This window comes from Asterias rubens, chromosome 16 (genome assembly GCF_902459465.1).
Source record: "Asterias rubens chromosome 16, eAstRub1.3, whole genome shotgun sequence".
Lineage (NCBI taxonomy): Eukaryota > Metazoa > Echinodermata > Asteroidea > Forcipulatida > Asteriidae > Asterias > Asterias rubens.
Window position 1 is genome coordinate 6704375 of NC_047077.1, and position 18670 is coordinate 6723044.

Sequence of the window (18670 nt, forward strand, 5' to 3'; positions counted from 1 at the left end):
TTTACCTGTATTGACTCATTTCACCGGACGTCATCATCAGAAAAATCTTGAATGCGCCATACTGGTGGGCAATTTCACTGTGTGTTTTCATATATATAACTCTATGCCATGTGTTATGCAGTGAAGTGTGAATTTTAGGCGACTCGGCGTTAATACACGTACCCCTAACTGCCCACCAACATGGTGAGCGTGGCATCACAACAGTGTGTTAGCATTGTATACTAGGTTCTTTCCCGAGTTCTGTGACAAAAAGGCACATTACTCGGGCGGAATTTGAACCCACGACATTTGCAATTCTAGAGCAGTGTCATACCAACTAGACAACCGAGATTGCCCGATAGCTAGAGGCAGTTACAAACCACAATAACTATACAGGCATGATTGCTTTTTGTTTTTGAAAGGGGGCACCAAGGCATTTTCTCCTTGATAAAGGGCACTCTATAAGGATATTGTAAATTTCTACTGGAGCATTCCCAGGGCATCATGGTATTAGCCTTTTTGAGATATGATGTATACTTTAGGAGTGCACTGTTTGGTTTGGTTGGGTGCATACATACAAATTTACCCAAACCTGAAGGTGCCATTGTATTGTGTTTAACATTGTACCACAAAATGGCTTATTACAAGGGGGCATGGAGGCAATCGCCTTCGTTGCCTCTGTGAAGTATTAGGCCTGATAGTAATAATAATACTACAACAGTAATACCAAAGTTTTAAAAAGAGCACAAGTCCACAACAGGAGCTCATAAGGCGCTGTAAAAAGGAAAGAGACAAACAAAAGGAGAAGAGTCCAAAAGATAATTATATGCAGTAGATATGCACACTTTTGATGCAATGACTATAACAAGGTGAAAAAGTCTGAAACTTGGATACAAATTCAAAGGCATGTAGAAATGTTGGCGTTTCTACTGTTTGGTAACCCTCAGGGTTATAGATTCCAAGGAGCTTTTGGAAACAGTATCCAAAGCACCAGAAAATTAGACAAATGAGCAGGATTTCTTTATTATTTTGTGGACATAAAAAGACTGAATTCAGCCAAAAGACTTAACAATCTCACCCCTGCTTTAATCAACAGGAGAGCCTGGCTAACAACACAGTTCATTAAAAGCTAAAAATGAAGATTTGTTACATTACCTATAACTATGACATCAAAAGCACACATTATCGTATCGACGTCATCGGTTGCTGTATAAGTCACAGTTGTAGTCTCGTAGTAGTATCGTCCTGGTAGATTATCACGTGTTAGTGTGAACCCATTGGCTTGGTCTGTTGTCACCGTTGGCGACGTCCAGTACACCAGATCAGAGCGTGTTGTCGTAACATCTACGTCCGTACAATTTTGAACTAATGTAAGAACATAGTACTTTTTTATTAATAAAGGTAGTGGATATTTTGCTGGTACTAGCTAGTTAGTTAGTAAATGTTATGAAGTCAGTGTGGTGTCCCGTGAATTCTGTCTGGGGAAATGATCATGGGCTGGAGATGGATGATTCAAAAGAGGGCATGTTCAGAAAAAGTTTGTACATAGTTCGCCATATGGGGGACCGAATCCCCGAGGGGAACAGAATCTCCTGCCACACCGGAACAGCACTGTTGTTGGGACTTTGACATTATTGTTACCGTGACCACGGATTGCCATTGCGATTTTAAAATAAAAATGTCGGGTCAGGCAATTGTTTAATTTAATCACTATTTATCTGCATTTAATATTATCATTTATATAGATAATTTTGTTTTATTTTAAGCAGTTTTACAGTTGGTTATTTTTGTTTTTTGTTGTTGGTGTAAATGTGGTCGAAATAGGCTTGAATAACAGCTTACTCATAAATAAAATAGACATTATATTTTTTGGTAGTAGAATATAGGGCCGAGGGCCTATATTATATTATATAAAACAAAATGTGGGCACAAGCATGACAAGTTAGAAACAAACATTTACGTCTATGACACGGAATGATGAGATATAACATTAATTGCATTCGTCTCATATTCATAATGTAAACCAACAAACACACAGTCACACTCACAGTGTAGTATATCGTAGGAGGTCCTGTTTTCGAGGTGTCCCTAAAATCGTGGCAAATCTTTTACCTCTCTGTGCGCGATGTAAACAGTCCCTAGATAAAAATTGTGTGGTTTTATTTGCCAAGTAAAGAGTCTCCTCTCCCTTGACCAAAACTTAGAAACACGTAAGGCTCCACTGGATATTTGCACTTGTAAATGCAAAAAGTTTGGTATTTTAGGCATTTCTACTAGGTACAAAAATAATGTTGAGGCCATATAAAAATATTTGCCCACCGAAAAAGTTTCATCAAACACCATTTCAATTCACAAATCATGATGATCAAACCATGTGACTGAATATTTTGCTGAGCATTCTGGAAAAAAAATACAGAGGCTTAAAGAAGCCATGTGCCTTATATCATTTTCTAATATTTTTTGAGATTTTTTTTTTTAACCCTCCGATCAATATTATTATTTATATTAAAATTTAAACGATCAGCTTGTTGATTCAGTTATCACTGTTTATTTATACGCTTTATTCTAAATTTTAAGAGAAAAAAAAGGGGGAAAAAATAAATAAAAATCAGATTTGAAAGCCAATGATTATTCACACTTTTTTTTTTAATTTTTTTATTTTTGTTATTTTTTGCAAATTACCATGGTAATTTTAAAATTTCATTAAAAAATATTTTGAATAAAACGAAGGCAACTGCTGGCTATAGAGTAATACACAGAGTCTCAAAGAACACTTGTAGTCACTGTAGATGTTTCTTCCATGTATGGCTTCACCGGGAAACTATGCTTTCTTGTTTGCCGTGAAAACAGGAAAAACTCAAAACAAATGGGGCCAGTTGAAGTCATCGATGATCGGTGTGTAGTGTGAACATTTCAATGTCCATCAAGTTTTAATATATGTTTGCATACTTCATATTAACAAAAGAAGGTAATTAGGGCATCGGTTGATATAAGGCATCATTATTTTTTTCCCAATTCTAACAAAAAGGCATAATAGTGTGAAAACTGGTATTGGTAATGGGAGGATACATTGCATTTCCACCCAACACTCGGCAGTCAAAACTAGTATAAATTTAACAATAAAATAAATACAGCCAGCCTCATGATGCAACACGCGACGTGGTTTTAGCAGGCTTGAGGGAACTCTACAGTTACTCTACCATTATTACTTTAACTCACCCAGTCAATAAGCTCGATCTTATTGTATTTTTAGTGTGTGGAACTTCAGATCGAGCCACAACTTTTCCTAAGTTCCTGCCAAACTCTGTTGTTGTTTACAATCATAAAAAGTCACCAAGAATCTGCTTTGATTTGGCGCCCTCAATAGTTCAGATTTACTTATGTGAATCGGCTGACAAACTTTTGCAACTTGTGTTCCTTATTGGAGTCATCATTAAGTATCGCATCAAGATCGAGAGTAACCTCACAATATTAGCCGGCCCCATTGGCTTCCGTAATATCTTGTAGAGAAAGTGTTTCAAAAAAAAAAAAATTAGAAGAAAAAACATACGAGCAAAATAAAATCACTTACCCCCCCCCCTCCCGAGCTTCCTCGAAGAGTGAGATAGAAACATATTTTTTTAGATACAAAATAAATTATGCGTGGTATCCGTACAGTGACTCCTTTTAATGTTTTTTTTTTTTTCTTCTTCTTCTTCTTTTCACTAAATTATAAATATTTCTATGGACGATGATTATACAGACTACAAAAACTAGTAATAGGCCTAACCGTTTCTGAAATAACCGCGTGATTTTCGAATACCAACCGTTGAACCAAGACTGACCCACCAGCCGAATTGAGCTAGTCACTCAGGAAATCAACAACTGCTATTCTGCATGAACTGAATTGGCGCCTACGTGGTATCTTTTGGGCTGTTTTCACGGGCCATTAAACACAAGCAATTTGGGGGAGAGAGATTTTTTTCAAGTTTATGCATCCATACAAAATTATTTTAATAACAATAACTGCAAATGGGGCCTGAGTTGGGTAGCATGACATTCCCACGATGCAAAAGCGACTCACGCCCGTGGCAAAACTACCGCTGCCTAGACATAGGCGTAAACTTTAGTAGAAGATGACTAATCTATATAGCACAAACTAACAAATATAATTATATTCCACCATTATTGCCAACGATATTTTAGAGCTGCAGTTCTTTTCAGCAGAACCAAAACTACTTAAAGGCAGTGGACACTATTGGTAATTACTCAAAATAATTATTGGCATAAAACCTTTCTTGGTGATGAGTAATGGGGAGAGGTTGATGGTATAAAACATTGTGAGAAACGGCTCCCTCTGAAGTGCCATAGTTTTCGAGAAGGAAGTAATTTTCCACGAATTTGATTTCGAGACCTCAGATTTAGAACTTGAAGTCTCGAAATCAACCATCTAAACGCACACAACTTCATGTGACAAGGGTTATTTTTCTTTCATTATTATCTCGCAACTTCGATGACCGATTGAGCTCAAATTTTCGCAGGTTTGTTATTTTATGCATAGGGCCTATGTTGAGATACGCCAACTATGAAGGCTAGTCTTTGACAATTACCAATCCACTGTCTTTAAAAGATGTTTCCCCGTGGTGCTAACAAACCTCACCTCATTATAGCGCATACTCCCATTAATGATTGAAAACAATGTCATTATATTTTCAATCTATTTAAATTATTGAACATTTCGGTCTTTTTGAATGAATAGTTCAATCCTCAGTCCAGATCTATACAAATTTAATCCAAATCGATTTAAGATTGAAAATGTTCACTCTTAAAAAAATTGGTTGTCATTTCACGGCAATCTGTGAAAGAGTGAAAATTCAATCTTAATAGATTGCACTTTCAATCGTAAGAATTAAGAGCGACAATGTCAGGTTTCAACCCCCACTAACAATAATGTCCTTGATCAATTAGGCCTTGGTTTAACCATGAGTGTTAACTTTTACATTAGTAGGTTATGGACACTCATAATTCGCGTGATCGGTGGGTTCGAACCCAGGACACACAAAATGCATAGTTTAGAGAAGAAAAACAAATAATGTAATAAAAAATCAGGCATGTGGTGACAGAATGTATTAATGTATTAGTTTGCGTTGAGAGATGATACCAGAGGTAATTACAGTGCCACCGTTAGTTAACATATTATTACAGGAACAGTAAGCACTTAACATGTTCAGAAAATGAAGATTACAGAATGATGATGATGCCAGTATAGAAAACATCCTTTGAAATATCTATGTCTGAAATGTCATAGATGAGAAATAAATAAAACTAGTTTCCCGTTTTACTCATATATTTTTTTAATCGATGTCATGCAAAAAGTGTATAATGTAATCGTTTTTCACTATTTTTCTCGTGACCCAGATGACCGATCGATCCCAAACCAGGTTTGTCAGTTTATGTATAAAAAAATAATTATGGTGGATTTCACAAAGTGCTTAAATTGTCACTGTTTTTCTAGCAAAAACGAATTATGTAATGCTACAGGAATTCAATGAAATTTAAAGTAGGCCATATTATAGAGATCAGGTATAAAGGATAAAAAATATAAAAAACGGAAATGGGTGAAAATAATAATAATAGCCAAGCCAAAAGTAATGGGAACCCTAGTTTGAATGGTCGATACAAAGTTGAAAACCGCAACCTTTTTTTATACTAAATAAAAAAAACAATTAAGAACATGACATACTTGGTTTGGCGGCTGGACACTTCGTACCCTTGCAAGATACGAATTTACTTTGGACACTTCGTACCTTCCTACAAGACACTTCGTACCTTCTTACAAGACACTTCGTATCTCGTACTAAATCTCGATTACTGCATCGTTCATGATTATTTTGTGCTATGTGATCAGATGATTATAAAATAAAAGCAAGTCAAACCAATTATTGCTATTGTGTTGGGACCAAGAAGCCATTAATTAGGCCCCTAGATGATTTAACTTTAAAATATAAACAACAGAATGGGCGGAAGATGTTGCCCTTGGCGGACATTCATTATAATAATTATGAAAAAACAAAATATAATTCACAATAAAAGGGACATTCACATAACAAAAAATGACAATTCATCTAAGCATTATTTTTTTTATCTCAACGAACATTAACTTGTTTATAACATTATGAACTTGTTCACTCATTTTCACCAAAAGGGATATCTCGGTGAGATACATTAAATACTCAATTATTTCATATCGAATGGCACCATATATACGGAAACTTCTGCCAATGTTCTCCCATGGCTCTCTTCTTCCTCCATGGTTCTCCCACAACTTACCCCACTCTAACAGTCCTTCAACAACCGGAGTTACGCAAAGCAGGAAGACGATCCCTACGAAGGGACACAACCATCCTCGTCTTGAAGTCATGCTGTCGTCACAGATAGTCAATTAAAGATGAAACCAAAATATATAATCGACGTTTGAGATGTCAAAACATCGAGGTTTAGTTTTATTTGGCTCTGTTTAGATGACGTTTAGATATGTATTACAATGGCGATGTTTATGGCTATATAATAGTGGGTGCATATTTCGGGGCCGGGGAATGGCCCGTGGAATTGCGAACAGGGTGTGGGGCTTTTGTGATGCGCTCAAGCGGAACCGAATCGCGGCTGTTTTCGTGAACGTCATCCTGCACTTTCCCTTTACTTATTGTTTGCGTTCATTCGAACGGAACGTCTACCTAAACTTGCCGCAAGTCCACAAAATGAAATACATAACTCAAAGTTTTGTTAAAATACTTTAATAAATACTCTCAAAAAAGTGAAGGGTTCCTAGGGTGGTTCCACAATCGTCCAAACTTATAACATGGAGGTAGCCATGCTTATAACTAGTCTATAATACTCTTTGTGAAATCGAACCCAGGCTACTCTTTAAAAACCTTTTGCTGGAATTTTATGACCACTTGTAAAATAAAGTGCTTCATAACAGTTTACGAATTCTTGAATGCCTTAACACAAAAATGTATGAACTTGTTTATTCTTGGGGTGAATTTTAATTTATTTATAAGAACAAGTTTAAATCCTGCAGCCTCTGTGCATCCTGATGCTCCACCAACTTAGTTACAACTTATTTTCTTCTAATTGTATAAATGGTTGAGATTTTTAACAATGTTTTTTTTAAATAGGACAACAATACAATTTTAAAAACATTTTTCAATTTCATTTATTGATACCATAATATAGGAAGGAAAATAAATTCAAATTAGTTTAAGATTTAATGCTATTTTTAAAACAATGTTTTAGATGCATTTTATTACCGTTTGCTCTTATTTAATTTATTATTATAGATCTTGAAGATATTGTTAAAATGCTGGTCATCTGCTCTTGAGGGTGATGCCATGTCTACAAGCCATGGATTTGTCTGGGATTTTTACTATCTACGTGTTATCCTTGATATCAAGCTGAGCCTTCGACAGGTAAGTTTAATTACCATTACATATTTGGTGTTTGCTAACAAAATAGTTCCACAGACGATGTGACCTGTGACATCACATGTTTATAAAAGAGCCACACAGCCTAATGGAAGAAATCATAAAATCTTGTATTTTATGGAGATTGCACTGTTTAATTCTTATCAGCGTTTGATATGATGAAAGGGGGCACATCTCAAAACTTGTCCCATAATTCTTAGATTTATGTGGAAATTATGACGCAAAATGTCAACTTCCCAATTGATCTGTGCAATATTGTGCCTGCCAGAATACTCAAAGAATGTGCAAGGTCACACTTATTGTAAACAAAGTTCACATGGTCTATAAAACGCTCACTGAGCAAACTCCAAACAAGAAATTAGTTTTATAGATTTCTTATCAAATATGACAATTCAGACAGAAATATTTCATGGGATGATGTTTTCTACTATCATCATCAAACCTGTGATCTAGACGATTGTTTTATTCTTACCAAATTTGAAGTTGTCTCTTCTTGTCCACTGTTTGTACAATGCATTATAAATGGTTACATCAAACAATATAACTAACCTTTTTATGTAACAGAGTTTATAAATAGGTTCTCCTTCACTGTTAAAGTACAGTCTACTATCATATAATAAGGGCCCTGGGACTGGCCAAAGTACCTCTTAAAGGCACTGGACACTATTGGTAATTACGCAAAATAATTGTTAGCATACAAACTTACTCGCTAAAGGAGCAATGGAGAACTGTTGTTAATATAGAACATTGTGAGAAATGGCTCCCTCTGAAGTAACATAGTTTTTTGTAGACAGAGGTAATTTCTCACTAAAATATTACAAGACTTCAGGCCTATGAATCATTTTTCCAAGAGTTGTGTTGTTGGTTTTACATTGAGTCAAGTGTTACAATTGTTGGTACATGCCCTTGAGTATATTGGGTAGGACTGTAAATTAAAGAGATGTAACCAAGTGACTTGGTTTTGGAGATGAGTTTGAAAATTGTTTAGCTGCAGTTCTGGTCGCTGAGGGCAGTTGCCGAACTTTGCTCTTGAAGGGGCACATCGTTTTTCCTCTGGTAAGGGGCACTTCTATGGGGAAAATGTGAAATTGTCATGGAACCTTGCACAGGGCACCACAGCAAAAGCACACGGCACTTGGGCAATTGCTGTGGGTGCCATGGGTTATTTTGAGGCCTGCAGTTTTCAGCAAGACTCGCCACAAATGTGTGGATAACAATGTTATAACCCTGATCAGTTGCACTATGAGGATTTACATTTGAAGGGAATCAGGATCGTAAAGCGCATTGAGAAGGTTTTTGTGAAATGCGCTATATAAGAACTTGTTATTATTATTATTAAAAAGAAGAACTTTCTACCTGGGGGGGGGGGGCTTCTGATCTTGTTATGGTGGCATTTTTAGAAAAGTTTGATCTAATGTTCCTCGTTCTGTGTCTGCCTGCCTTCCTCAATAAAGAACACTTTTATTATGTAATGCTGACTATCACAATCCAGTCTCCTGGGCGACACATCAATGGGAAGAAGTTTGAACTAAAGTCGACATCAATGCTGCATGGCTATATAGACAAACCAAGCCACTCGAATGTCACCTGCCCAGAGCAGCTTAGTGCCGATAATAACAGATGCCGTACTGATCATGGTTGATTCCGGGCGAAATGTTTTGGATGGTTAAGCCCGAGTGTGGAGCTGGCCTTTGAACAGCTGCCCACATCACCAGTGACTTGATTTCACAGTTGCCCTGGCGAGCAGTCCTTACAGGAGCTTGACAAGCTGTAATTGACACCAATTGTTTTATTCAATTACAGTTTAATCTGAGACATCAGGGGGCCACTTTATGTCAATCTTGCTGCTCAGTCACCTGTGTAGATCCTGATATGAGGAGATTGTGCAGTATGCCAGTTTTTGTTTATGCGGCTCGTGAAGATACAGATACAGACACATGCATATAAATAATGAGAAACAGCAGACAGCTGACCCTTGTTATTGATGTTCACAATCCAAAAGTCACAAAGTGGCTTGTCTCATAACACAGCTGATGATGTCCCAACAGCGAAAAATGTCACAGACTTGTCCAGTATTTTGTACTGCAGAGTCCTATCCGGTTGGTTGCGGTTTGGTCTGGTACCATCTGGATCCCTCTTGATGATCGTTAACTGAAATGAAACAAAGAAACTTGTGAATGTTTACTTCATACATCAATGTGCTGTGTGGCTTTTCTTATGAAAAACAACCGCAATGTTTGCAAAAAAATTGAGATCTTTTGCAAAACGTCTTTACACTAACCTGGTGTATTTTTTCACCCAGGGGTAAAGCATTTAGGAGTTTTCTTTGAAAGGCCAATGAAAGCCTATTTGCCGACTTTAATTCCAACTGGGTAGGGAGAGGGGGTCTCGAGTTGAATAATCCCTATACAGCTCACATAGATAGCTAAGCTGGTATGCAGACACATCAAGGCAACCTCCTCTTGCAATCACAACGTGTTCTTAATCGTGCATTACAGTTACCCAACAAATGTGACCCATGGCTTTATGTCCCATTCGAAAGACAAAGTAATGATGGTTTAGGTGTCAAGACCAGGACTCTAACCCACACTCTGCAAATCAGTAACCAGAGCAGGGGCCCAGTGTGCTTGACCACTCGACAATGACACTCGGCTAGCCTAGCGCAGAATTAGCCGCCTCCTTAAAACTCCTCAAATCGTTGTTATGTGTCTCTTCTACAGATTATATCACAGGGTGCAGGTCTGTATGCTTCATTTTTAAAAGGGCTAGGGCGCCAAAGCATTTTCTGTTTGGTCAAGGGTACCCTTTGAGGAAATTGTAAATTTCTGCTGGAGGATTTCAAGGGCATCAAGGCAATGACCAGCATTTTCTGTTTGGTCAAGGGTACCCTTTGAGGAAATTGTAAATTTCTGCTGGAGGAGTTCCAAGGGCATCAAGGCAATGACCAGGGGACATGGAAGCAAACCGCCTTCTTTGCCAATGTGAAGTATCATGCCTGAAGGGTGGGCTCCAATGGTTATTCACTGGTTGCCCCCTCCCCTCCAGCCCCTTTGGATGCACCACCCCCACACCTCATTCCCCTTGTCATTCTACAGAGGATCACGTGAATTACCTGTCCATGAATATCCTTTGAGAAACCACTTCCTAATCCCTGTACTTGAAGGAAGCAATGGCACTGATGCCTGAGATGTGTGATTAGAGACAGATTGATATCATCCTCCACATCAGCATCAGAGTGTACTAAACACACTATGGTTGCATCAGGCTAAAGAAGATAAATGCAAAATGTGTCAGAGCATGGGTTGTAAAAACACACTTTGGTCAAAATGTTGTATCCTGTCTTATAATTATTGATAACAATAATACAAACTACTTATAAAGTGATTTTTTATAATAAAAGATAACAAGCTCTCTACAGCAAAATATAAAAAGAAATAATTATTGTAATGACCTTAACTTATATCATTGGGATAAGGTTATTCCCCATCATGGTATCGGTGTACCCAAAACAGGATAGTTTGGACGACAATGTTCCTGTCAGTTTCTACTATCATTTAGATTATATTGTTGCATGTCGTTAAGCTTACATGTCGTGGCTTTGGATGAGACATTAAGCTGTATGTCAATTGTATTAGGTCGGGTAGTGCTTGTAAAGCCACCCAGAGCATGGAAAAGTAGGGGTTAACCCTGGTGTTTCTAGTTCACGTAGCAAGCACTCTGAACAGGTTTCCTCGGGCTTTTGTAAACTAAAACGACTTAGTTAGTTATCAGACATATTATGTTCAGCTATTCTTAACAACATGTTGATAAATTTCCACCAACCTGTGAAGTCTGACAGTAGTGAATGAACTGCATCACTTGCTGAACAGTCAGTCCCAATGAGATCAGCACACTCAAGTCATCAATTAAAATCAATCTGCTACCACTGTTCTCTTGGTGGTCTTGGGCAAATGACTCTGTGATGATGTTGTACAACGGTCTGACTGAAACTTTGTCATCTCTGTGTAAGAAAAGTAGTACATAAATATTTACTGCTTGTGGGCAAAATCGGATAACCTTGCAATTAATTCTATGATTGTCACCAATGGTCAAGAGTGGTTTAGTGACATGAGTGTCAGACCCAGCCTGGTTCAAACAGGTGCTTAAGCAGACAATAATTGTGCTAAAGAAATGTCTGCTAAGGAATTTTTCTCTGGTGAGCTAAATAGTTTTGTGTGTTAAAGTCTTTCATGTAGAGCCAGGGTATGTATCTTTGATGTGATGATTTTGCCACATTTTCTTTTTATGACATCAAAGACATTGACATCGCATGTCTCACAGGTATCCTTGTTCAACAAAAGACTTACTTTAGACACTGTAATATCATCCGTTCATCTTTATGGCTTTCCTCCATGCCATCATGCATTAGCTGCAGTGAGAAGTCTAAACCATTGACTAATGTTAGCTGCTCGTTCCTTCTTGCAATACCGAGATTCACTCCCTGAAAAAAAAAACCCAGTGAAACAATGTCAAAGTGATAGGTTATCATTTGTTCTTACATCATAACTAAATAGTTTCTTGTTTTGAGGTTATCTGTTTGCTTTGCTTTATCTTGCATGAGACACTATGGCAAGGTACAAGACAAGATTCTGGATTTAAACAAAATTTCTTGATACTATTACTAGCATCTTTTTCTTAGAAAATGTTGTACCATTAACAAATTCGTTTGTAATTATTGTAAACATCCTTATAATAGACCTTATGCACATGACGTCATTTCAGTAGGGCGCCCTCACCTAGAGGTCAAAAGGAGGTTGTTCATTGGCCAATCCTCTGCGCCACGCGTACAAATCTGTGCGATTCGATTGTTTCGTCACCGTTTTTCCACTAAGATGGCCGCTGGATGACGTCAATGCATAAGGTCTATAGACCCAGTAACTGGGGCTCCGTATATTTTTTTTTACATTGCATCTTGATACCAGAGTGCAAATGTATGAAGATGCAAATGTCAAAATAAAAATAAAAAATTAGTACAGAGCCCCAGTTACTGGGTCTATCCTATGTTTTGGCCTACAAATCTAAAATATGAAAGAAATGATAACACCTTACTCATATTACTGAAGAGGCTTGGGGTATTTACTTACTAGTTTCTGTGCAACGGCACTGTAATGGCTGAATGACTGCGCTAAGGCTAAGAAACAAACCTTGTGGTCACCTGTGTGTGAGTAAACAAATTAACTAAATAAGTGAATGAACTGCACTTGTCAATAAGAAAAAACAAGTTAGTTTATTTCTAAAGTATTAATGATGCTCTCCCTAGAATACTTGATTTAAAAGTAAAACTTTATGGAAAAAGAGCCTTTTCTTTTGTAGATCATAAATACATGTATAAACAAAGATTTCCAAGAATCACACATCTACGATTGTGTAGATGACATCACAAACAGTGAAGTTTTGTCTAACCACAAACTTGGCTATTGTTGTGAGGTTTACCCTAGTTTTACGTTACCTTTTAGGAATACAGAGAGAAAATGATGGATGAGAAAACTTCCGTCTGTCAATGAATCTGTTACAAGCATCAGTTGACCCTGTGTAAAAAAATTGTACATTATATATATTTTTGCTAGTAACTTTTTATTTGTTGTTAAATCAACATTATTTTGTTTTATGCTTTAAAATGTTGCGATAATGTAACCCTCCTCCTGACGGTGGGAGGGGGGTTACGTTATCGCAACGGGTTGTTCTAAAACCCCCTCGACCCCCACGACCCACGACCCCCTCGACCATCGACTTTTGTGCGATCTTTTTTTCTGTACACCGAAATTGCCACAGTTCACAACCTCAGCCAATCACGCACACAATGTTGTTTGCTGACATCGACTACCATGCCTCGCAGATCACAACAACACAGCGTACGAGACACGTAGTATGCACGAAGCGAACTTCGCGTGATTGGCTGCCGAGATCGGGCCTGTGGCAATTACGATGTACAGATAAAAAACCGCGGCATTTCCACGTGTATCTCTTGGCCGATCCGAGATTATTAACCCAACTGGGAACCTGCATTTACCGCCCGAGTACGATTACGGCCGACTCATTACGTGATGATCAGATGGACCCATTTCCGGCCAATCGCTCCCGTCCTGTGTACTATGGTACTACTACTAGTTGCTCTAAGCGGAGCTCAAGGTTGTAGACCCGACCGACCGAATGGCCACACGGACGTGTTTGGGGTCCCCAATCGGTGTGCACTTGTCTTGTGCGGAAGCGGAGAGTAAATACTCCCAATACTGTGTGGCTGATGCAGATAAATATAACCGCAGTCTCAGACTTGAAGTCAAGCCTAATCGTGGAAGGAAGTTGCGTCACGGATCACACACTGTTGAATTCTAAATCGGGGACTTAATTCTTACTCGGCCGTAAAGCGATTTTATGAATTCGGAATTGGGACATTCTTCGATCTTCGAACACGGGGCGGACGTCGGAGGGTCGTGGGTCGTGGGTCGAGGGGGTCGAGGGGGTTTTAGAACAACCCTATCGTAACTACTTAACTTTTTGTTGTGCTCGAGTGCAAATGAAAGGCTGCAAGCACTCTGTGAAATTAGGCCCAGACTTAATAAACATGCCACAAAAAGTACAGAGCAGACACTTGATGATTGACATTCGGATCCCGACATTGTACTCAATATTCATTGACAATGAGCTGAATTGTTGACTGCTTTGTTTCGAATTTGAGAGGAGATGAGATGAGATTTCATTTTTGTAAACAAAAATAAAATTCATAAAAACATACCTTCGGTGGGTTACCTGGACCAAACCCAATGTAATCATTTAGTTCAGAGAACATCTTGAATGTTTTCTTGTCAATCTCGTCACTTTAAATTGGTATTTAATCTGAAAATAATAAGGCCCCACTACTGGCTGCTGTACCGATTTTATTTTTACGTGGGCGCGGCCATTTTGTTTTTGCAAAGTTTAAAACAACAGAGGGCGCTATCCATTGCTCGAAACGTTGTCGTTTATTAGCGCAACGAGTTAACAATATACATATTAGTGCGGCTTTCTTGCAAGGAGAAGACGGTGTCTTTGTGTCAGTTGCAGAGCTCTAAACATTACTTTGCCATCGAGGTTTTAAACGGTAAGTTCTCAACACTTAGATTAATAGTCGTCGTTGATATGCTAAACAAACTCTGCAATGTATTTTGCTTTACCAGTTTCTGACTGCAGACGTAGGTCTATTGATTTCACTGTTGTGTTCCTTAAAAAAAATCAAAACCAACCGTGCCATATCGGGGAAATGGTGCAATTAGGCCGTATCCTATGGCATGGGGATTTGTATTGTACATGGTCAGTGTACTAGGACTGTCCCGGCGTGTGACCACATGGTCACGGTGTGACCATCCCTGGAGGAAGGAAGGCATTGCGACTAATTATGTTTTTATATGTTTTGACTTTTGGGTTATGTTATCGTAATGTTAGTCTCAATGTCTCTTCATACGTTCTAATGGTTGAAGATAGTCGAACTGACTGCAAGACATCATGAGTGACTACTCCTACTAGAACTATTTCGGTTTTGTCCGGCTATCGCCTCCCGTAACCTCATAGGTTTATATCTCTCATGCGTAAAACGATGATGATGGTTTCAATGAATCTTGGAATCACAAATATCTCTTCTTCTTTTTTTTATCTCACCAAAATTTAGCTCTATGTGTCCTTTGATATCTCAATGTCCGAGGGGACGACCAGAGAATCCACTCCGCAATCTAAAAATTGGTTAAAAATGATAAATTCTTACCGTAATTTCGGAGTCCCTATCTACTGTACTTGATACTGTTCTGCCAACAATTTGCAGACACCTCTTTTTAATTTTGCGAGAGTAGGTCACGAGAGGGCAGGTACGATCTGTGCTTTATGTACAAAACATATGTCCATGCAGCACGGAACCACGAAGCTCGCACAGGGTACCAGTATGTATACACTTTTTGCACACGCAGCAAACAGCCGTAGGTAAAACATTCGCAACGTTAACTGTGTTTTACCCGGCCATGTGCACGTGCGCTCTCAATCAGTCTATCTATCAGCTTAACGTCCCATCCGAAGGACGAGGCATTGAATAGTTAAGAAGTGTCTTGCTTATGACACAAGTGTCGCGGCCGAGACTTGAACCAACACTCTGCTATTTTATACAGCATAGCTTGCCTGTGCATTGATCATTGATGGGTTAGTTTTGGGTACCGGAAACTAAACTTGAAATGTGACTCGTTACATGTACATTGATAATGATAAGCAAAAAAACAACACAAGCCTATTATTTTTGGCATGCAACTGGCGAGCTTTTGATAAATGGATTGAGAGAGCACTGCCAACACGGTTTATAGAAAATTTACAACTGCCCACTAGTCAGGATTTCAGGAGTCAAAATTATTTTTGATTCAGGTTTCCGTTCCCATACCTCGAAATTCAGTGCGGCCACGCACGATGCAACCGTAGCTGTTGATGCCCCTCTTACTGGCTAACATACACCTGGAATAAATTCACCTCTCCTCACGCCCGCTGCCATGCCTTTTTCTTCTGTTGACCACCATGCACAATCTAAACTGTGTATTGGTTTTCTGTTATCCAGTTACAATAATGGCGTTACAATCAGTCTGATGCAAAACGACAAATTGTCCACTCATTACTAAGTCAAGTTCATGAGAAAGGGTCCATTTTCTACGGTCAAGTCCTAGTCAAGTCTTAATCCAAGACGTCACTATCTCATACTCGTAACGTAAATGTGATAACCCGACAGAGGGCAAGCTTTTCTTTTTGATTTCATTTTGGTTGACGGCGGGAGTTCGTCCAAGTCACTAGTCTTGGTCCAAGATGTCACTATCTCATGCTCGTGATAACATGGATAACCGGACAGCCTTTCTTCTTTATTTCATTTTGGTTGACAACTGTGTCTGATCCAACCAAGAATAGACTTGCACAAAGCTAATGGGCAATATTGCCCGCTGTCTATGATGCATGGTGTAGCGAGGCTGGGAAATATTTCATGTGAAGGTTATGGACCCAAGACAACCAAGTCACTGACTCCAGTCTCCAATTCTTGTACAGTGGCACCTAATGCACTCAAGTACGTATTGTAATTAGGTGTTTCCTTTTGGTGCAATGCTAATCAGTCCATCAATGATTCATTACCTGAAATCAACACCACTTGTTGAACTACATGATGTACTGAAAGTAAAAGCAGTTTCTCACACTTGACGAATTATAGGCCAAAGGCTACCAGGGCCATGCATGGTTCTTCCTGATGCACAAGCTAGCATTTAGGTGTGACTGTTTAAAGGCAGTGGACACTAGTGGTAATTACTCAAAATATATATTAGCATAAAAACTTTCTTGGTGACGAGCAATGGGGAGAGATTGATGGTATAAAACATTATGAGAAACGGCTCTCTCTGAAGTGCCATAGTTTTCGAGAAAGAAGTAATTTTCCATGAATTTGATTTCGAGACCTCAAGATTTAGAACTTGAGGTCTCGAAATCAACCATCTAAATGCACACAACTTCGTGTGAAAAAGGGTATTTTTTTCTTTCATTATTATCTTGCAAGTTCGACGACCGATTGAGCTCAAATTTTCACAGGTTTGTTATTTTATGCTTAAGTTTAGATACACCAACTGTGAAAGCTAGTCTTTAACCATTACCAATAGTGTCCACTGCCTTTAAATGTAAGACCAGCTGTGAACGCCCCTTCAGCATTTGTAGCCGTGCACCTTTTCAGGCCTCGAACTTTGTTCTTAAAGGGCACAACATTTTTCCTCTTTGTATTAGGGGCACTTCTACTATGAGGAAATTGTCAATTTTTGTTTTTGAACGTTGCAAAGGGCACCACAGCAAAAGCACACGGCACCTCAGTAATAGCTGCGGATGCCATGGGTTACATGTCAACGATACGAGGCATGCCTTTTGGAGCACTACATAGCTTAAAACCTATAAAAGCTTAAATCACTGGGTTGTGGCACTCGGGTCGTGGCTGTGTGATAAAGACCACGCCTTTGGCCGTGTTGGCTCAGTCGTGGATCACCTGGCTGGCCACGACCATGCTGGTTTAAAATATCAATGTTTTTGTATTGTACCACAATCATTATAAACTGGGAATTAATTTACTTATTTTGTGTACACGTGTGCATGCCTTGAACTTCACTCTTGAAGGGGCACAACAATTTTCCTCTGGTAGGGGGCAATTCTATGGGGAAATGTAAGATTGTATTGGAACCTTGCACAGGCCACCACAGCAAAAGTACAGGGCATCCGGCCGGCAGTTGCTGTGGGTGCCAGAGGTTATTTTGAGGCTTGCGTGTACACTCTCTACATCAATACTCATCTTTCAAAATATTTATATTCATTGGTGACCTTTATATTATGGTTTTACAAAATGTTTTACAAAAATTGTAATAAAACTGTCAAATACCAGTACATTTTGAGATTTTTTGTTAAGAGTAATACTGCTATCTTTTTAAATGACCATATTACTTCAAAGTAAAATGATTCTAAAAATGTTAAAATTATATCGAAAGCTGATTTCTAACCAAGTATGTTTTTATACTAGCCATTTGACGTATTATACCTTCCCTTTAAAAGTGCTTAGTGTGCATAAACATGCAATGTCAGTTTGCTGTGCGAACTTGCTTGACCAAAACGTTTCTTGCAATAAATTAAAAATATAAACAGGCAACTACACTACATTGTACACTTAGTCTAAAAACACAGCATTAGCTGAGTCACTGGTCTCATTTGTATTCTGGTGCAACTTCACTGTAGTTGCAAACTATTTCAACTTTTAGGGCAAAACAAATCTGATATCTTTTTACAACCAAATTTAAGACTGATTACAAAATGTACCTTTCCTTTTAAAAGTATTCAGTATGAGTAAGCATAAACATGCAATGTCAGTTTGGTGTGCGAACTTGCTGGACCAAAACGTTTTTTGCAATAAACTTTAAAATATTAATGGGCACCTACACTACATTTATTCTAAAAACACAGTAGCTGAGTCACTGGTCTCATTTGCATTCTGGTGCCACTTCACTGTAGTTGCAAACTATTTCAACTTTTAGGGCAAACAAATCTGATATCTTTTTACAACCACATTTTAAGACTGATTACAAAATGTACCTTGCCTTTTAAAAGTATTCAGTATTAGTAAGTATAAACATGAATTCAGTTTGGTGTGCGAACTTGCTGGACCAAAATGTTCTTGC

The 18670-nt window shown here is 38.4% G+C and overlaps 2 protein-coding genes across 3 annotated transcripts in view; both read right to left on the minus strand.

The window, feature by feature from the left end:
• The window catches only part of LOC117300720 (hyalin-like), a 28411-nt gene extending 21844 nt beyond the window's left edge, over positions 1-6567 (minus strand). The window contains exons 1-2 of the mRNA XM_033784482.1: positions 6289-6567; positions 1135-1344 (exon numbers count right to left, since the gene is read on the minus strand). Coding sequence (XP_033640373.1) covers positions 1135-1344; positions 6289-6379 — 301 coding nt within the window. The 5' untranslated portion in view covers positions 6380-6567. The remainder of the gene's footprint in view (positions 1-1134; positions 1345-6288) is intronic.
• A 1978-nt stretch (positions 6568-8545) lies between these two features.
• On the minus strand, positions 8546-16261 carry LOC117300761 (elongator complex protein 6-like). Of its 2 annotated transcripts, none has more exons than XM_033784548.1 (7): positions 15874-16261; positions 12931-13009; positions 12566-12636; positions 11789-11922; positions 11265-11442; positions 10555-10707; positions 8546-9593 (listed from the first exon to the last, which is right to left on the minus strand). In XM_033784548.1, the coding sequence occupies exons 2-7, from the start codon at positions 12998-13000 to the stop codon at positions 9462-9464; spliced, it is 738 nt and encodes a 245-aa protein (XP_033640439.1). In that variant the 5' UTR covers positions 13001-13009; positions 15874-16261; the 3' UTR covers positions 8546-9461. The 2 variants fall into 2 exon arrangements, with proteins under 2 accessions (XP_033640439.1, XP_033640438.1); XM_033784547.1 differs by lacking the exon at positions 15874-16261 and adding an exon at positions 14215-14373.
• Between the last annotated feature and the right edge of the window lie 2409 nt (positions 16262-18670).

Coding starts and splice junctions, on each gene's coding strand:
- LOC117300761 (XM_033784547.1), bottom strand. CDS start 14,268: ATGTTCTCTGAACTAAATGATTACATTGGGTTTGGTCCAGGTAACCCA. Junction 12,637..12,930: donor TCTCTCTGTATTCCTAAAAG/GTAACGTAAAAC, acceptor ACTCACACACAG/GTGACCACAAGGTTTGTTTC. Junction 9,594..10,554: donor CAAAGGATATTCATGGACAG/GTAATTCACGTG, acceptor GTTTCATTTCAG/TTAACGATCATCAAGAGGGA.